Source organism: Callithrix jacchus, chromosome 13 (genome assembly GCF_049354715.1).
Source record: "Callithrix jacchus isolate 240 chromosome 13, calJac240_pri, whole genome shotgun sequence".
Lineage (NCBI taxonomy): Eukaryota > Metazoa > Chordata > Mammalia > Primates > Cebidae > Callithrix > Callithrix jacchus.
The window spans coordinates 53,383,956-53,402,124 of record NC_133514.1 but is presented as its reverse complement, the minus strand read 5'-3'; the positions used below and the strand labels follow the sequence as shown (position 1 = coordinate 53,402,124).

Here is an 18,169-nt window from a genome sequence, read left to right as displayed (position 1 = left end):
CTATCTTGCATGTTCTTCACATGTACCCCAAAACCTAAAATGCAATTTAAAAAAAGTCAAAATAAAGAGAAGATAAAAAGAAAAAAGAAAAAAAGATTAGCCACCCAGTATTAAATACCCTCAAAGACAGCTTACCATCTTATTTTTATATTGTGAAAGGAAAAACTGTGAATACTAGTTGCTGTTTCCACTTTCATCTTTTTGGGGATTTCCACATTTGCTTGGCTTTATACTGGCTTTGGAATCCCAGCTCCCTCCCTTAGGAGATCCTGTGTAAGTAGAGGCCACATGTGAGACAGGACCCAGGACACCTGTCGCACACAGGCTGGCTCCTGCTGCCAGGAACATGCCCGCCTCACCTCACCTTCTTCAGAGCAGCTACAGAAGGCGTCATGCCAAGTACTAAGTTGAAATGAAGAGGGTGACACTCCAATCTTATTTTGAATTCTATCAGAAAGTCTTCACACTGGGATTGCCTTGATGGTAGGAGGTGAAAGCTGTCAATACACGTGTCTTTTGGATTCATTGCCATTGAAATATTTACAAGTGCAGTGTACTCTTTGGAGCACTTTAGAACCTAACTGGGGTGTTGAAGGATGTCCTTTGGTAGGACAGGATGCAGAATGGAATGGGCTTTTGAATTTTTAACTTTACAAGGTGCTCTAGTGTACCTTAAATTCAAGTTCTTTATCCCCAAATACACCATGTTAGCATAGCCAATGCTTTAAAAAAATATTGCTATCAGTCTATGATGCTAATGCAATTTAGAGAATTGAAATGCTGGGTGCCAAAAGTATATAATAGCAGAGAATATGCAGCTCAAACATGAGGCTAAATCAAGGAGGTCTTCCTCTGATGCTGTGATGCTGCTTTCAGAGGCCTTCGGAGACCACCCCACACCCTTCACAGCTGCTCCCCAGCCCTGCCCCCATTACCCACTTCACATATTACCTATGCATTTATTCATTTGAACATCTTTCCCAGTGGGATGTGTTCACCCTTATATCTGCAGTGTATAAATATCTGGGTTATAATGCAAGAAGCAGCAGCCAAAGGTTTACTTGTAATAGTGTAGACAAGAAGCAGCCCATGTATTCCCAAATCCCATACTGAAGTTCAAAGGACTTACATTGACTTACTGAGGAGTCCCTGCTGGCTGAGTAAATAAAACCAAAACTCACAAAAGCACCAGGGGACTCAGGCCAAGGTTTTCAAACCGGGCTTACAGGAACATCGAACATATATACACATGGCACTTTCCAAACCACCTTTAAATAGGATCTCATTTGCCTGCAAAGCAACCCTGTGAGAAACAGGGCAGGTTTTACTAATTCCCATTTTACTGAGAAGAAACTGAGACTCAGAGATGCTTGACTATGTCTCAGGAGCTTCAAGACAACCCCCACTGCCGTCTTCAGTGGGGCGCTTCCAAGCTGCACCAGACATTTGGTGCCCACCTGCCCTTGGGACTGCAGGCAGGAGCAGGAAGAACACCCAAGAGGCACCTGCTACTGCCAAGAGCAAAACCCAACCCCAGGGACAGATTCAAAGAAACTAATAAACTAGTTAAAAGACAAATATTTTAATCTAGTTTCCCGATTTTAAACTAAATCATTAATACAGGTCACAAATTGCATTTATTTGTAGACATCTAGAAAACAATCGAAAGTGTATATATCTCTCTATATAGATCGTATTAATAAATTTTATTTGGACAAGAGAACTTGTGCCACAACAGTTTAAACAGCATGATTAAAGACTGCAGCACTCCCAAGAGTGGTCACAGGTATGTACAGTATGTGAAGAAGTTGCACCTTAGAGCCGATCATGATCAAGTTAAAAACACCTGACATAAGTATACGTTTAATAAATTTCCTTCACGTCATGACCAGCATGAAAAAATCAGACACAGACACTCAGCGACCATTCTGTAAATGTGTACAGCAATATGCTGTACTTAAGAGTTAAAGTCAATCCTACTTTCGTGTTAGCATCAAGCCCTTAGGAGAAGTAAAAAAAAAACCTTTCCCATTTACACACATCAGAAATGATTCACACACAGGGCTGGGCTGGACAGCTGGCCACAGAACCCAGCAGGTCCTTGCCTGGGAGAGAACATTTAGGGCTGATACTGAAGTTCTCTTTCACATCCGGGCACATGTCTGCCTTCAGCTGTAAGAATTTCATTTGTTGGTTGTTAAATAAAACCAGGAGAAAGCAATGCACGTCTCTGGGAATCTCATCCCTTCCATATGGAAAATGCTCTGCCAATTCAAGTTTCATTCAGTCAGGAAGACAGAAGGATTTAAGGCTTCGGTGACAATTATAATCCTCTGAGAAATTATTTCCCCTTAAAGTCAAGATAAGATAATAGTGTGTTTACTGTACTTTCTCTTGACTCTTAAAATCCCTGGTATTGGGTGTAGGCAATTTGCACCTGCAATTTGGTCTGCAGGAGAGGAAAGCCTCTCCTCCCCTAAAAGCTATCCCAGGTCACATGAGTGTGGAACGCCTGCTGAACCTCAGCTCTCATGGAAGCAGGAAAGACACCAAGATTCAAGCCTTCTAGTAGGTTGAGGATGCTGTGCTCATGGCATCTTCAGAGATTTTGGTACTGGCAGGGTGGATGCTTGCAAAATACTTGACGTCACTGTCACGGTCCATCTGAAGAGCCATGATGGTCTGCTCCACAGCCTCCTGGTGGCAGCTGGCAGAGGCCAAGAAATAGTCTGGAAATGACACATGCACAGGACAAATGAAACCAGTCTAACAGAACACTTCAGAGTTCTGTCAAGTATGAGTATAAACAGTTCTTAGTCATTATAAAACAGGACATTTCTACAAGTACACAAAGAAGCCACATTGAAACATAAACAGTAATCCAAACTGATTTGTTATAGGAAGAAAAAGTGCCAGAATAAGAAGATTTATGAAATTTATCTTGTTTTTATAAGACTAAGTCTCATGATATTCAATGACAGCTAAGGAATAATAAATGATTCAACAGATGAAAACATCACACTTCTTAGCTATTAAGTAGCAGTAAAAGAAAAACACTTCCAAATGCCAACTACGAAAAAAAGCAATATTCATTTATCCTTATTCTTTGACATCTACTACAAACTTCTTTCTGTGCTTCATTCATGCACTGAAGTATATTTATGAGGTGTTCTTGGGGGGCAGGTAGGTTAAAATAAATAAACCAACTTGAATCTTGAAGAGATTATAATTTCCAGCAAAACAAATACTATGGGGCATCTGTTTCTTGCCTAAGGAAAGAAGGGAGAGCAAACATAGGTCCCAGCCCCACACTGGAGATTGCAAGTGGCAGGCTGCCAGGCAATAATTTGCACATAAACAGAATACCCAATTCTAAAAACTTAAGTTTTAGGCTGGGCACGGTGGCTCATGCCTGTAATCCGAGCACTTTGGGAGGCCAAGGAAGGAAGATCACATAAGGTCAGGAGTTTGAGACCAGCCTGGCCAACATGGTGAAACCCCATCTCTCCTAAAAATACGAAAATTAGCCAGGCATGGTGGCTGTAATCCCAGCGACTGGGGAGGCTGAGGCAGGAGAATCGCTTGAACCTGGAGGGCAGAGGTTGCAGTGAGCCAAGATCAACTCACTGCACTCCTTTTCGAGACTCTGTCTCAAACCAACAAACAAACAAAAAACTAAGTTTTAAATTATAAAAATGATACATGCCCATGATAAAAACACTCCTACTAGAACAGTAGAGGACTAATTAAAAATCCCTTTAATCTTCCATGTCCTCTTGAGAGAACCACCAGAACAACTAAAGTATTTCCTTCTACCAGATTATTTTCGTTGAGCAGATAATACTTCTACTTTGGTATCTGTTGATCCACAGATAATACTTCTACTTTGGTATTTGTTGATCCAGGAGAGTCCACAGACATCATTCCCTACTCACATGCTGCTTCTAATAGAGCCACTACCTACCTTTTTCTAGTAGAGTTTGTCTTAACGTCTTTGCAAGAAGTACTCGCACATTAGCAACTCTGTCGTTTGCTAAGGTTAGCAGATGCGGCATCAGATGCACAGCAAACTGGTCCATGGGAAGGCAGTCATCCTCAATGACAGTCTGGGGAAAAGAAACAGCTGCTCTAGGCTTCTCTGCTGATGCAGTCAATAACTCAACTACTGGCTAATAAAATCTTTGAGTGACCGCAGGTACAAATTTTAGGTACTGCTTTTTAACCAAACTTCCAGGTACTTGGGAACTCAAATCAAAAATTACCTAATTAACTGCCCATATGGACAGACACAGTTTTTAAACTGCTCTATGGAGACCTAGAGTGTTCATTCACACTTTCATTTTCAAATCTGTGCTCTGGGTCCCAGACATGACACCTTCTAATGGGAACCATGGTATGGTATATGTGTGCACAGTATGTGTGTAGTGTGGTACATGTATGTATGCACGCATGTATGCATATATAATATGTAGTTGGGAACATGCATGCACTGATGTGCAGCGTGAAATGTACATATGCACATGTCTGTGTAGTGCAGAACATGCACATACATGGGCATGTGGTATGTGGTGTGTAACATGCATGTATGTAAGCACGTGGGGTGTGAGTGGTGCACGCCAGTGTTAGAAGGGGCTTGGTTGGCTGGCAAAGAGGAGCCAGCAGATGTCCAATAATGAAGGCAGATGATCCTATAAACACCCAGGCTACTGTAAGGCTCTGTTCCTTAAGAATAAGGAAGAGGGCAAGATGACAGAATAGGAACAGCTCTGGATTGCGTTCCCAGCAAAAACGCAGAGGCTGCTGCAGGTGATCCCCAGGCAAGCAGGGTCTGGAGTGGACCTCAGCAGTCCAGCAGGGGGGCCTGACTGTTAGAAGGAAAACTAAGAAACAGAAAGAAATAACTTCATCAGCAACAAAAAGGATGTCCACTCAGAGACCCCATCTGAAAGTCACCAACCACAAAGACCACAGGTAGATAAATCCATAAAGATGGGAAGAAACCAGCACAAAAAGGATGAAAACACCCAAAATGAGAACAACTCTCCTCTTCCAAGGGATCACAACTCCTCACCAGCAAGGGAACAAGGCTGGATGGAGAATGAGTCTGATGAATTGACAGAAACAGGCTTCAGAAGGTGGGTAATAAACTTCTTTGAGCTAATAGAACATGTTCTAACCCAATGCAAAGAAACTAAGAACCTTGAAAAAAGGTTTGACAAAGTGCTAATGAGAATAAACAGCTTAGAGAGGAATATAAATGAATTGATGGAGCTGAAAAACACAGCACGAGAACTTTGAGAAGCATACGCAAGTTTCAATAGCTGAATCGACCAAGCAGAAGAAAGGATATCAGAGACTGAAGATCAACTCAATGAAATAAAACGAGAAGGCAAGATTAGGGAAAAAAAGAGTTAAAAGAAAGGAACAAAGCCTCCGAGAAATATGGGATTATGTGAAAAGACCTAATCTATGTTTGATAGGTGTACCTGAATGTGACGGACAGAATGAGTCCAATCTGGAAAACACTCTTCAGGATATTATCCAGGAGAACTTCCCCAACCTAGCAAGGCAGGTCAATATTCAAGTCCAGGAAATACAGAGAACACCACAAAGATATTCCTCAAGAAGAGCAACCCAAAGGTACATAATCCTCAGATTCACCATGGTTGAAATGAAGGAACAAGAAAGGGCAGCCAGACAGAAAGGTCAGGTTACCCACAAAGGGAAGCCCAACAGACTCACAATGGATCTCTCAACAGAAAGCCTGTAAGCCAGAAGAGAGTGGGGGCCAATATTCAACATCCTTAAAGAACTTTCAACCTAGAATTTCATATCCAGCCAAACTAAGCTGCATAAGCGAAGAAGAAATAAAATCCTTTATGAACAAGCAATTGCTTAGAGATTTCATCATCACCAGGCCTGCTTTACAAGAACTCCTGAAAGAAGCACTAAACACGGAAAGGAAGAACCAGTACCAGCCACTCCAAAAACGTACCAAATGGGAAAGAGCATCAACATAATGAAGAAACTGTGTCAACTAATAGGCAAAACAGCCAGCTAGCATCAAAATGACAGGATTAAATTCACACATAACAATACTAACCTTAAGTTAATGGGCTAAATGCCCCAATCAAAAGACACAGACTGGCAAATTGGATAAAAAGTCAAAACCCATCAGTGTGCTATATCCAGGAAACCCATCTCACATGCAAGGATACACACAGGCTCAAAATAAAGGGATAGAGGAAGATCTACCAAGCAAATGGAGAGCCAAAAAAAAAAAAAAAAAAAAGCAGGAGTTGCAATCCTAGTCTCTGATAAAATGGACTTTAAACCAACAAAGATCAAAAGAGACAAAGAAGGACATTACATAATGGTAAAAGGATCAATACAACAAGAAGAGCTAATGATCCTAAATATATATGCACCCCATGCAGGAGCACCCAGATACATAAAGCAAGTTCTTAATGACCTACAAGAGACTTAGAATACCACACAATAATACTGGGAGACTTTAACATTCCACTGTCAATATTATATCAATGAGACAGAAAATTAACAAGGATATCAAGAACTTGAACTCAGACCTGGACCAAGCAAACCTAATAGACATCTACAGAACTCTCCACCCCAAATCCACAGAATATACATTCTTCTCAGCACCACATCACACCTACTCTAAAACTGCCCACGTAATTGGAAGTAAATCACTCCTCAGCAAACGCAAAAGAATAAAAAATATAACAAACAAGTCTCTCAGACCACAGTGCAATCAAATTAGAACTCAGAATTCAGAAACTAACTTTGAACCGCACAACTTCAAGGAAACTGAACAACTGGCTCTTGAATGTTGACTGGATAAACAATGAAATGAAGGCAGAAATAAAGATGGTCTTTGAAATCAACTAGAACAAAGACAAACATACCAGAATCTCTGGGACACAAGCTGTGTCTAGAGGAAAATTTATAGCAATAAATGCTCACATGAGAAGCAACGAAAGATCTAAAATCGACATCCTATCATTAAAATTCAAAGAGCTAGAGGAGCAAGATAAAAAAAACTCAAAAGCTAGCATAGGACAAGAAATAACTAAGTTCAGAGCGGAACTGAAAAAGATTAGAGACACAAAAAACTCTTCAAAAAAATCAATAAATCCAAGAGCTGGTTTTTTGAAAAGATCAACAAAATAGACCACTAGCCAGACTGATTAAAAACAAAAGAGAGAATAACCAAATAGAAGCAATAAAAAACGATAAAGGGGAAATCACCCCAGATTCCACAGATATTCAATCCATCATCAGAGAATATTACAAACAACTCTATGCACATAAACTAGTAAACCTGGAAGAAATGGATAAATTCCTGGACACTTATACCCTCCCAAGCCTAAACCAGGAAGAAGTCAAAACCTTGAATAGACCAATAAAAAGGGCAGAAGTTGAGGCAGCAATTAATAGCTTACCAACCAAAAACAGCCCAGATCCAGATGGGTTCACAGCCGAATTCTACCAGACATACAAAGAGGAGCTGGTACCACTCCTTCTGAAACTATTCCAAACAATCCAAAAAGAGGTAATCCTCCCCCAAATCATGAGACCAACATCATCCTGATACCAAAACACAGCAGAGACTCAACAAGAAAAGAAAACTTCAGGCCAATATCCATCATCAACATAGATGCAAAATTCTTCAATAAAATACTGGCAAACCAATTGCAAAAGCACATCAAAAAGCTTATCCATCATGATCAAGTAGGCTTCAGATGCAAGGCTAGTTCAATATACGCAAGTCTATAAACATAATTCCCCACATAAACAGAACCAAAGACAAAAACCACATGATTATCTCAATAGATGCAGAGAAGGCTTTCGACAATTCAACAGCCCTTTATGCTAAAAACTATCAATAGGTATTAACGGAACACATCTCAAAATAATAAAACCTATTTACGACAAACGCACAGCCAATATCATACTGAATGGGCAAAAACTGGAAGTATTCCCTTTGAAATCTGGCACTAGACAAGGATGCCCTCTCTTCACCACTCCTATTCAATATAGTATTGGAAGTTCTGGCCAGAGCAATCAGGCAAGAAAAAGAAATAACAGGTATTCAAACAGGAAAGGAGGAAGTCAAATTGTCTGTATTTGCAGACGACATGATTGTATATTTAGAAGACCCTATCATCTCAGCCCAAAATCTCCTTAAACTGATAAGCAACTTCAGCAATATTCTCAGGATACAAAAACCACACGCATTCCTATACACCAATAACAAACTTAAAGAGAGCCAAATCAAGAATGAACTGCCATTCACAGTTGCTACAAAGAGAATAAAATACCTAGGAATACAACTAACAAAGGATGTAAAGGACTTCTTCAAGGAGAACTACAAACCACTGCTCAACGAAATAAGAGAGGACACAAACAGATGGAGAAACATTCCATGCTCATTGTTAGGAAGAATCAATATCGTGAAAATGGCCATACTGCCCAAAGTAATTTACAGATTCAATGCTATCCCCATCAAGCTACCAATGACCTTCTTCACAGAACTGGAAAAACCACCTTAAACTTCATATGGAACCAAAAGAGAGCCCACATAGCCAAGTCAATTCTAAGTAAAAAGAACACAGCAGGAGGCATCACACTTCCTGACTTCAAACTATGCTACAAGGCTACAGTAATCAAAACAGCATGGTATTGGTACCAAAACAGAGATATAGACCAAGGGAACAGAACAGAAGCCTTGGAAGCAATGCCACACATCTACAACCATCTGATCTTAGACAAACCTGACAAAAACAAGCAATGGGGAAAGGATTCCCTGTTTAATAAATGGTGCTGGGAAAACTGGCTAGCCATGTGCAGAAAGCAGAAACTGGGCCCCTTCCTGACACCTTATACTAAAATTAACTGCAGATGGATTAAAGACTTAAACATAAGACCTTAGAAGAAAACCTAGGCAAAACCATTCAGAACATAGGCATAGGCAAGGACTTCATGACTAAAACACCAAAAGCATTGGCAACAAAAGCCAAAATAGACAAATGGGATCTAATTAAACTCCAGAGCTTCTGCACAGCAAAAGAAACAATCATTAGAGTGAACAGGCAACCAACAGAATGGGAAAAATTTTTGCAATCTACCCATCTGACAAAAGGCTTATATCCAGAATCTACAAAGAACTAAAACAGATTTATGAGAAAAAAAAAATAAACCCATTCAAAAGTGGGCAAAGGATATGAACAGACACTTTTCAAAAGAAGACATATATGAGGCCAACAAACATATGAAAAAATGCTAATCATCACTGATCATTAGAGAAATGCAAATCAAAACTACACTGAGATATCATCTCACGCCAGTGAGAATGGCGATCATTAAAAAATCTGGGGACAACAGATGCTGGAGAGGATGTGGAGAAATAGGAACACTTTTACACTGCTGGAGGGAGTGTAAATTAGTTCAACCATTGTGGAAGACAACGTGGTGATTCCTCAAGGACCTAGAAATAGAAATTCCATTTGACCCAGCAATCCCATTACTGGATATATATCCAAAGGATTATAAATCATTCTATTATAAGGATACATGCACACATATGTTCACTGCAGCACTGTTTACAATAGCAAAGACTTGGACCAACCCAAATGCCCATCGATGATAGACTGAACAGCGAAAATGTGGCACGTATACACCATGGAATACTATGGAGCCATAAAAAATGATGAGTTTGTGTCCTTTGTAGGGACATGGATGAAGCTGGAAACCATCATTCTCAGCAAACTGACACAAGAACAGAAAATCAAACACCACATGTTCTCACTCATAGGTGGCTGTTGAACAGTGAGAACACATGAACACAGGGAAGGCAGCATCACACACTGAGGTCCTTGTTGGGGCACCAGGGGAAGGACAGTTGGGGGTAGGGAGTTGGGGAGGGTTAACATGGGGAGAAATGCCAGATACAGGTGATGGGGATGGAGGCAGCAAACCACATCGCCATGTATGTACCTATGCAACAATCCTGCATGTTCTTTACATGTACCCCTGAAGCTAAAATACAATTTTATATATATATTTATATATATATACACACACACACACACACACATATATAAATAAGAATAAGGAACAGGGTGAGAGAGAGGTAGGAAGTTAAAGAAGAAACATTCTTCTAGGAGAAAAACTCGCAAATAGGTAAGCCTAGGGCCTTGCTTACCTGGCAGACAAAGACAAAAGCTTGCCGACCAGACCACTTGGGACATCTGCCAAAGTTCTCCACAAGCTCATTGATAAGGTCCACTCCGAATGTTGGTGGTGTTGCTGCATGCAGCTTCTTCACCATCTCGCTGACCTGGGAGGGTGAGCATGGAGAAGTTAGGAACAGCTTCCATTCTAGGATCTTAGGGTTTGCTGATCTCAAATTTTAAAGGTTCAATACATACCAACTTGTAGGAAATCCAACGAACAGAAGAAACTTTGTCTGCACACAGATTCAGAGCAATGGGACGTAAATAGTCATAAACATCTCTGGGACTGTATAACTCTAGAAGTAAAATCAGCTGTCTACAAAAAGGAATTACAAAAAAGATGTTTAAAAATCAGCAAGACAAATGAAAACAGGTTACTCATCTAAATAATGTATAATACTGGATACTGAGCATTTGTCTCAAACACATGCAAAGAGGAGCGATTAAGCAGACTTCTCCTGTACAGAATTACCTCTAGTCTCTGTGTATCTGGAAATGCACTTACATGCTATTCAAGTTCCTTAGAGTGTAAGGAAAGTAAAAGCTGTAGAGTTCTGTGTCCATGGGGACTGGGACAGAGCAAAGCATTTCCTAGTATGTCCAACTGGAATATGGCCCACATTGATCCATGGTCATAGTTTGCAATGTGCTGAGAAGCTTCCATCTACAAATCAGTTTCTCAGTAAGAAGTCCCCGCAGAAGGAGGGAGCCTGCTGTGTACCTGCTGCTAGGGATATCTGAAGGAGGGCATCCTCCAGCGACTTTCTCATCACATCTGAGGGGAGCTGAGACTTCCATGACATTCACCAGGCTAACCTGAATAGCTTTAATGGCGCCCTTAAAGAAATATCTTGCATGTGAGACATTTGCCTTTCAGATTTTATATTCAAGATGATTTACATTTCTAATAAGCAGGAAGTCAACTGTAACATGAATATAGAATATGCAACGATAAATGCACCTAGATATACAAACACACATCCTCAAAGAGACATACTTATTTTCTGACAAAGTTCAAAATAAAAATTCCAAACAGGACATTGGTTTCTGCTTAGAATGCAGAAAACTGCAAAGAATGACCCTACAGTAGAAAAAGCTAAATAAACTTCAAGATCTTTTCTTTTTTTTTTTTTTTTTTGAGATGGAGTCTCCCTCTGTTGCCAGGCTGGAGTGCAGTGGCACAATCTCAGCTTGCTGAAACTACTGCCTCTTGGGTTCAATTGATTCTTCTGCCTCAGCCTCCCAAGTAGCTGGGATTACAGGTACGCGCCACCATGCCCAGCTAATTTTTGTATTTTTCAGTAGAGAAGGCTTCACCATGTTGGCCAGGATGGTCTCAATCCCTTGACCTGGTGATCGGCCCGTCTCGGCCTCCCAAAATGCCGAGATTACAGGTGTGAGCCACCACATCCGGCCCCAAGATCTTTTTCTGAGCTCATTAGGAGAGCGTGGGTTGCAAGGCACCCAAATAACCTAACTTCTCAAGAGGGGAAAGAGAACTGCCCCTCAGCAAAGCCCAGATGGTCAGGGCACCTGCTGGCACATAACAGGGTGGGGAGAAATCAGCTCAAATTGTAGCCAGATACCCAGGGCCAGATAATGGTGGATGGCACGTGAGTTGGCATGAGAGTGGGGTGGCTCAAAAAAAGCCAGATGTGCCCGACACAGGGAGCTACCATTCCTGGGCAAGTCTTCTAACTTCCACAGGGTACCTGCCTCTCATGGGTGCTTCAGGAAAGACAGCCAGGGTGAGGTGAACCCCCATCTCTACTAAAAATACAAAAATTAGCTGGGTGTGGTGGCACAAGTGTGTAGTCCCAGCTACTTGGGAGGCTGAGGCAGGAGAATCACTCGAACCCAGGAGGTGGAGGTTGCAGTGAGCCGAGATCACACCGCTGCACTCCAGCCTGGTAACGAGAGATGTCCCATAGCAGGCGGAAGAAGTGACTAACGGGACAGCCATGAATCATCAAGCACTCTGCTGAGTCTTTTTCTCATGCAAAGCAAAAGGCTTAAGCTGCTAGTGGAGGAGCCCAAAGCCTGTCCACCCCATGGGCCCAGCAAAGACACTGCAGCTGGGGAGAGAACCATGCTCCTTATTCCAGGAGAAGCTGCAGGGAGTCACAGATAGGAGGTCCCACCCATTATACAGGGGTCCAGGGACAGCTGAATGCTGGGTAGAATACCCACACTAGAAGCCCACTCGTACCCTAGCTCCTACCCGCAGCAAATGGCAATGGTAGTGGCAGCCCACAGTGAGAAAAACTGAAGCCCAAAGTACACTGAAGGTAACCACAGCAACAACAAAACGCAAATCCAGCTGGATCCTGACTAGATGGACTCACACTCGTTTATTACATGGCAGAAGGGGAGGTGTGCATTTCAAGTCAGAAGTGGGCAAGCCAGAACTCAATGGAGTGGCATCTTTATACTGAAAGACAAACTGTTAGCCCCACATTCGATACTCAGCAAAGACATCATTTGAAAATGCAGGTGAGGTCTATAATCCAAAAGATATAAAGAATTCCTACAACTCAACAACCCAAGATAAACAATCCAATTTAAAAATGAGCAACAGACTTGAATAGACATTTCTCCACAAAATATATACAAATGGTTGACAGGTTTATGAAAAAGTGTTCAACATCGTTAGTCATTAGGGAAATGCAAATCACACCACAATGAGGTGCTGTTCCACACCCAGCAGAACAGCTATAAATGGTAAGCAACTGACGGATATGCTAACTGCCCTTATCTGACCACTATCTAATATGTACGCAACATCATTATGTACCTCGTAAATATGCACAATTATTATTTGGTCAATTAAAAAATATTCTTAAAATTTAATAGGAAAATAGGTGTTAGGAAGGACATAGAAAAATGGGAACTCCTGTACATTACTGATGGGAATGTAAAATGATACAGCTGCTGTGGAAAAGTCTGGCAGTTCAAGAAATTAAATACAGAATTACCATATGGTCTTGCAAATCCACTTCAAAAGAACTGAAAACGATTTCAAATATTAAAGCTTGTACATAACATTCCTACTAGCACTATTCACAAAAGACCACACACCCAACCAAAATGTTCCTCAACAGATGAATGCATTAAACAAATGTGGTATATCCACAGAGTGGAATATTACTCAATCACAAAAAGGAAGGCAAGTTCAGCTAGAGGCTACAACATGGAGGACCACTGAAAACATCGTTAAATGAAGAAACCAAGCACAAAAGGCCATATGCTATATGATTCCACTTGCGTGAAATGTCCACAACAGGCAAATCCACAAATAGGAAGTGCTTATTGGGCATGGGTTTTCCTTTTTGGGAGGATTAACATTTTAGAAGTAGATAGTGGGAATGGTTGCACAACACTGTGAAAGTACTAAATGTCATCAACAGCAAATTTGGCTATGTATATTTCACCATAAAAATAGTATAAAGATAAACTAAAGATATTTTCAAGAAAAAAAAGCTGAAGAAATTCACTGCCAGTAAGACATGTACTACAGGAAGTGTTAAAGGGCTAGAATACCACACAGAAACTTGGATCTGCACAAAGTAACAAAGAAACTGAGGAAAGGTAAAAATGAAGTAAATATAAGCCCCTCCAAAACATAATCTAATAAATGGTTAGAACTTACTCAGCCAGTTCAGCTCGAAAGCGCCAATTTCTGCTATTATCTGTTACCAAAAACTCCTGAAGTTGATAAAGATATTCTCTTCTTTTGTCAATATGAAGAAGCTAAAGTAACAAAATAAAAATATTTACAGGGACAAGGTACAGACATTATTTCTTTTATTAAAGTGCTTGAAAACAGACTGTAAATAATACGGTTAATTATTCTGAAGAGAAAATATAGTAGCTGTATTTGTTTTGAAATTTGGTATTAAGTTTATTTTTCCCTGAATAATTCTATTTGCCTTCAGGTATCATCATCTTGTCTGGAAATCTTTGTTCCTTGTGCCAATCAGTGAGCCACACGAAACTCCACAGTACCATGGGCACAGCCTGATTGCAGGACTCGCCCCCTTTATTCATATGACATCCTTGTTCATGGCCCCACTTAAGGCAGTGGTTATGCTCTTAAGCACACATGTAAGCCCTATGTATGGCACTGTGATAGCAGAGTAGGCATGCAGTACTTGTTGAGAGGAAAAAAAATAAAAAAATGTATTCCAATAGCTGCTCTACAAATATTTAAAGGTAAGTTTGTAAGTGGAAACAAACCAACCTAACTGTACATCAAATCAGAAACAATCACACACGGAAAAAAGTCAAAGTATGAACTGAGTACTCTAACCATACCTCTTCATGTGATGTTCTAAGGACAGAATGTACTTAGGCAATTCTGACTATTATATAGTTGATTTGATGTCATAATTATTATTGGTGGAGTAATTCTGAAACCATTTCATTTATGTTGCAGAACTGAGCAAATAACTACATATTATACATTAACATTAAGAACAGACTTTTTACCACAAGTAAACAGAAAAATATATATAATGTGAAGAAAAGAGAAAAAACAGTGTTGAATTGGATATAGTTCATAACAATATGAAGTTAGTAAAAAAAGAAAAAAAAGCAACATACCTCTTAGCTCTTGAAAAGGCCTAAAAGAAATGACAGCCCAGGAGCACTGAGCACTTCCAGTGCCTGGATCTCAGTTTCTTTCTTTCTTTCTTTTTTTTTTTGTTAGAGCTCTGAGCCAGGAAATGAATCTGTTTCCAAGGACCATTCTCCACTAAAAAAGACCACAGTTCCTTGGAGAAATAGCTGACTCTAGGCTGGGACAGGGAAAGGGAAAGTTGGGACTGAAAGTACTGATGTGCTTAAAAATAAAAGGACAAATCAAAGGACACAAGAGGCAGCTTTAAGGAGTCCCCACTAGTCAAATTTGATGCTCAAAACAACTGAGAGAAATAAATTCTATTATGTTCAATTTTTAAAATCCCCAAGTCCACGCTAGAACAACTTTTGAAAGAGGGGAGGGAGAGAAGACACAGCTTATTTTAACAGGGAATGTTACTTAATAAAAACAGAAGGAATGGCCAAGGATGGTGGCTAACATCTGTAATCCCAGCACCTTGGGAGACCAAGGTGGGGCAGATCACTTGAGCCCAGGAGTTCAAGACCAGGGTGGGCAACGTAGTGAAACCCCACCTCTACAAAAAATACAAAACTCAGCTGGGCGTGGTGGCATGCCTGTGGTCCCAGCTATGCAGGAGGCTGAGGTAGGAGGATCATCTGAGCTAGGAGAGGTGGAGGCTGCAGTTAGCCGTGAAGGCTGCAGTGAACCGTGATTGCACCACTACACTTCCGCCTGGGCAACAGAGACCCTGTCTCAAAATAATTAATTTTTAAAAAAAGAATTATGAAAACAGAAAATCACTCTTTCACAACCAACACAGTCAACAACTGATTCAGGCAAGAACCATGTACAGATGCCTGGAATATGATAACACTGGTGAAGGACTCTGTAGAAAAAGGTATTCAGAGTTAGAAAGTATCTCCTTACTAATTCTCTATTAACCACAAAAGGTGAAAGGTCATTTTATAATGGAGTTGTCAGCCTTCTTGTCACCAATGATGGAAAGAGCCAACACCACATCAGTCCTGATGTAATACATTCAGAAAAACACATGGCAACCTACACAGGTTAACATGTCTGCCAAAAAAAACCCAAAAAACAAAAACCCCTGTTTACCTAGAATCAAACTTTGTAAATTCAAATTGAGGGTAATTCTGTAAAACCACGGGTTTGGACTCCTCAAAAATGCCAGTGACACCCAGATTTTTTTTTTTTTTTTTTTTTTTGAGATGAAGTCTTGCTCTGTTGCCAGGCTGGAGTGCAGTAGTGCAATCTCAGCTCACTTCAACTATCACCTCCTGAGTTCAAGCGATTCTCGTGCCTCAGCCTCCCAAGTAGCTGGGATTACAGGCATGTACCACCATACCCAGCTAAATTTTTTTGCATTTTTAGTAGAGACTGAGTTTCCCCATGTTGGCCAGGATGGTCTTGATCTCCTGACCTCGTGATCCACTTGCCTCAGCCTCCCAAAGTGCTGGGATTACAAGTGTGAGCCACCATGCCCAGCTAACACCACTGCACCTGGCCTCAATGTTTTTAAAAGGGAGGACTACAATTACTTCTGTCACTCAAGCCTTAGAGTCAATTTCAAGGCTAAAGTCTAAAAAATAAGCAACAGTACAGGATTAAACAATTTGTAAAAAATCAGGGCTATTCACTTTGGAGACCAGAGGATATCAAAGAAGGGCTAAAGGTAAACTCTCAGACTCCTGAAATACCACATAAAGTCTCCAAACTTAATACACAGTTGACCTTCAACAACACAGGTTTCAATTGCATGGGTCCACTTATGCTTGAATTTTTTTCCCAACCAAATGAGGATTGAAAATACAGTATTCCTGGATACAAAAGATGAATACACAGACGGCAGACTTTTCCTATACGTGGGTTCCCCAGGAATGGAGTATTGCATGGATTTGGGTATGGCTGGGGGTCCTGGAACCAATCCCCCTGCATATACTGAGGGATGACTGTAGTTCATGATTTTTTTTTACATATATTTCATCATTCGATAATTTTGAAAAATAAAAAAGTACAAATGTCTGTAAACTATCATCTAATACTATTTAAAAGTGAAAGTGTAATTATAGGACTATTTCTTTTTTAAGTCACATCTTAACATCAACTTGTAGCTGTATTTTCTTACACAGGAACACACAAGAACCTCTCTTGGTGACAGAAGATAAAGATTTAGATTTACAGTAGAATTTTGTTGTGTATTTATGTAAAAGAATTTAAAAATTACCTTCAGAAAATCATGCAAGTGTTTAAGGACACCTATCCTGACTTCATCGAGGTCTTTTAAAAATCCATTAAAAATTGGAACCAGATCTGCAGCTGTCAACTGATCTCCGAGAATAACTGCAAGCTCGTGGATGGAGAATGCTAGAGTTCGTCGAACTTTCCACTGCAGAAATGAAAACACATTAGTAAGCTAAACACAAAGTGCTCAGTACTTTAAACTTTAGGCAATATATGAAGGCTAATTTATATATGAATGTTACTAATCTCAAAAAATTAGAATAGTAATAACAGATACTAATTTTAAATTATATAAATTATGTATTTATGACTAAATTACGTATCAAAAAGTTTAACAGAAAATGTTTAAATCCCTGCATAGTATGTAATATCGTCCTTTCATTTATGAAGAAAAAATGCTTAGAAATCATTAAGAATATAGTTTTTGTAGTTCTCTGAACATCGGACCCCTCATGTGCTGACGCCGCACATGGACCAAAGGCTCTCTAGTACCCTCCCCAGCGTTCCCCTTCAGATTCCTGTACAGTCAAACCTTGGATTAGGAAAAACAAAACAAAAAAATAACATTTAATTGTAAAATTTTTACACAGTAACTTAAAACTTTACCTAAAGAGAAACAGTTTAGAGCAAACATTTTATTTCCTTTCCCCTCCCCTCAAAATCTACTCTTGAAATAACATTTTATACCCAAGTTCAACATATAAAACTGATGAAGACAGAGATGTTCTGATGGAAGAAAGGGGCAGCAAAGAAAGGAAACTGTCCATCCAGACTCTGAGCCATCAGCCACCCAGGTGCCCAAAGACATTTAACCCATGGGAACCCTACAGTTCTGTGGAATAAAGACTGAAAACACGAATACACAGGACAAAGCACTCTATGGAAATTAGGCCTTTGTGGTTCCATGCCCAGATGCAGCACTTAAGAAGCATGTGAACACAGATAAATTCACTTCTCCTGGGCCCAGCTTTCCTATCCTCATAGGTCAAAGGAGGAACATGAACTATCAAGATTACTTGCAACTTCTAACTTGCTGAGTCAACGGCATTGA

At 40.2% G+C, this 18,169-nt stretch overlaps 1 protein-coding gene across 4 annotated transcripts in view; it reads right to left on the bottom strand.

Moving 5' to 3' along the window:
- Positions 1-1,563: 1,563 nt before the first annotated feature.
- The window catches only part of PPP4R1 (protein phosphatase 4 regulatory subunit 1), an 83,830-nt gene continuing 67,224 nt past the window's right edge, over positions 1,564-18,169 (bottom strand). For all 4 annotated transcript variants that reach the window (XM_035270557.3, XM_035270558.3, XM_035270559.3 and 1 more), the window contains exons 15-20: positions 17,102-17,263; positions 13,906-14,006; positions 10,452-10,572; positions 10,226-10,360; positions 3,965-4,106; positions 1,564-2,729 (exon numbers count right to left, since the gene is read on the bottom strand). In XM_035270557.3, coding sequence (XP_035126448.1) covers positions 2,566-2,729; positions 3,965-4,106; positions 10,226-10,360; positions 10,452-10,572; positions 13,906-14,006; positions 17,102-17,263 — 825 coding nt within the window. In that variant the 3' untranslated portion in view covers positions 1,564-2,565. The remainder of the gene's footprint in view (positions 2,730-3,964; positions 4,107-10,225; positions 10,361-10,451; positions 10,573-13,905; positions 14,007-17,101; positions 17,264-18,169) is intronic.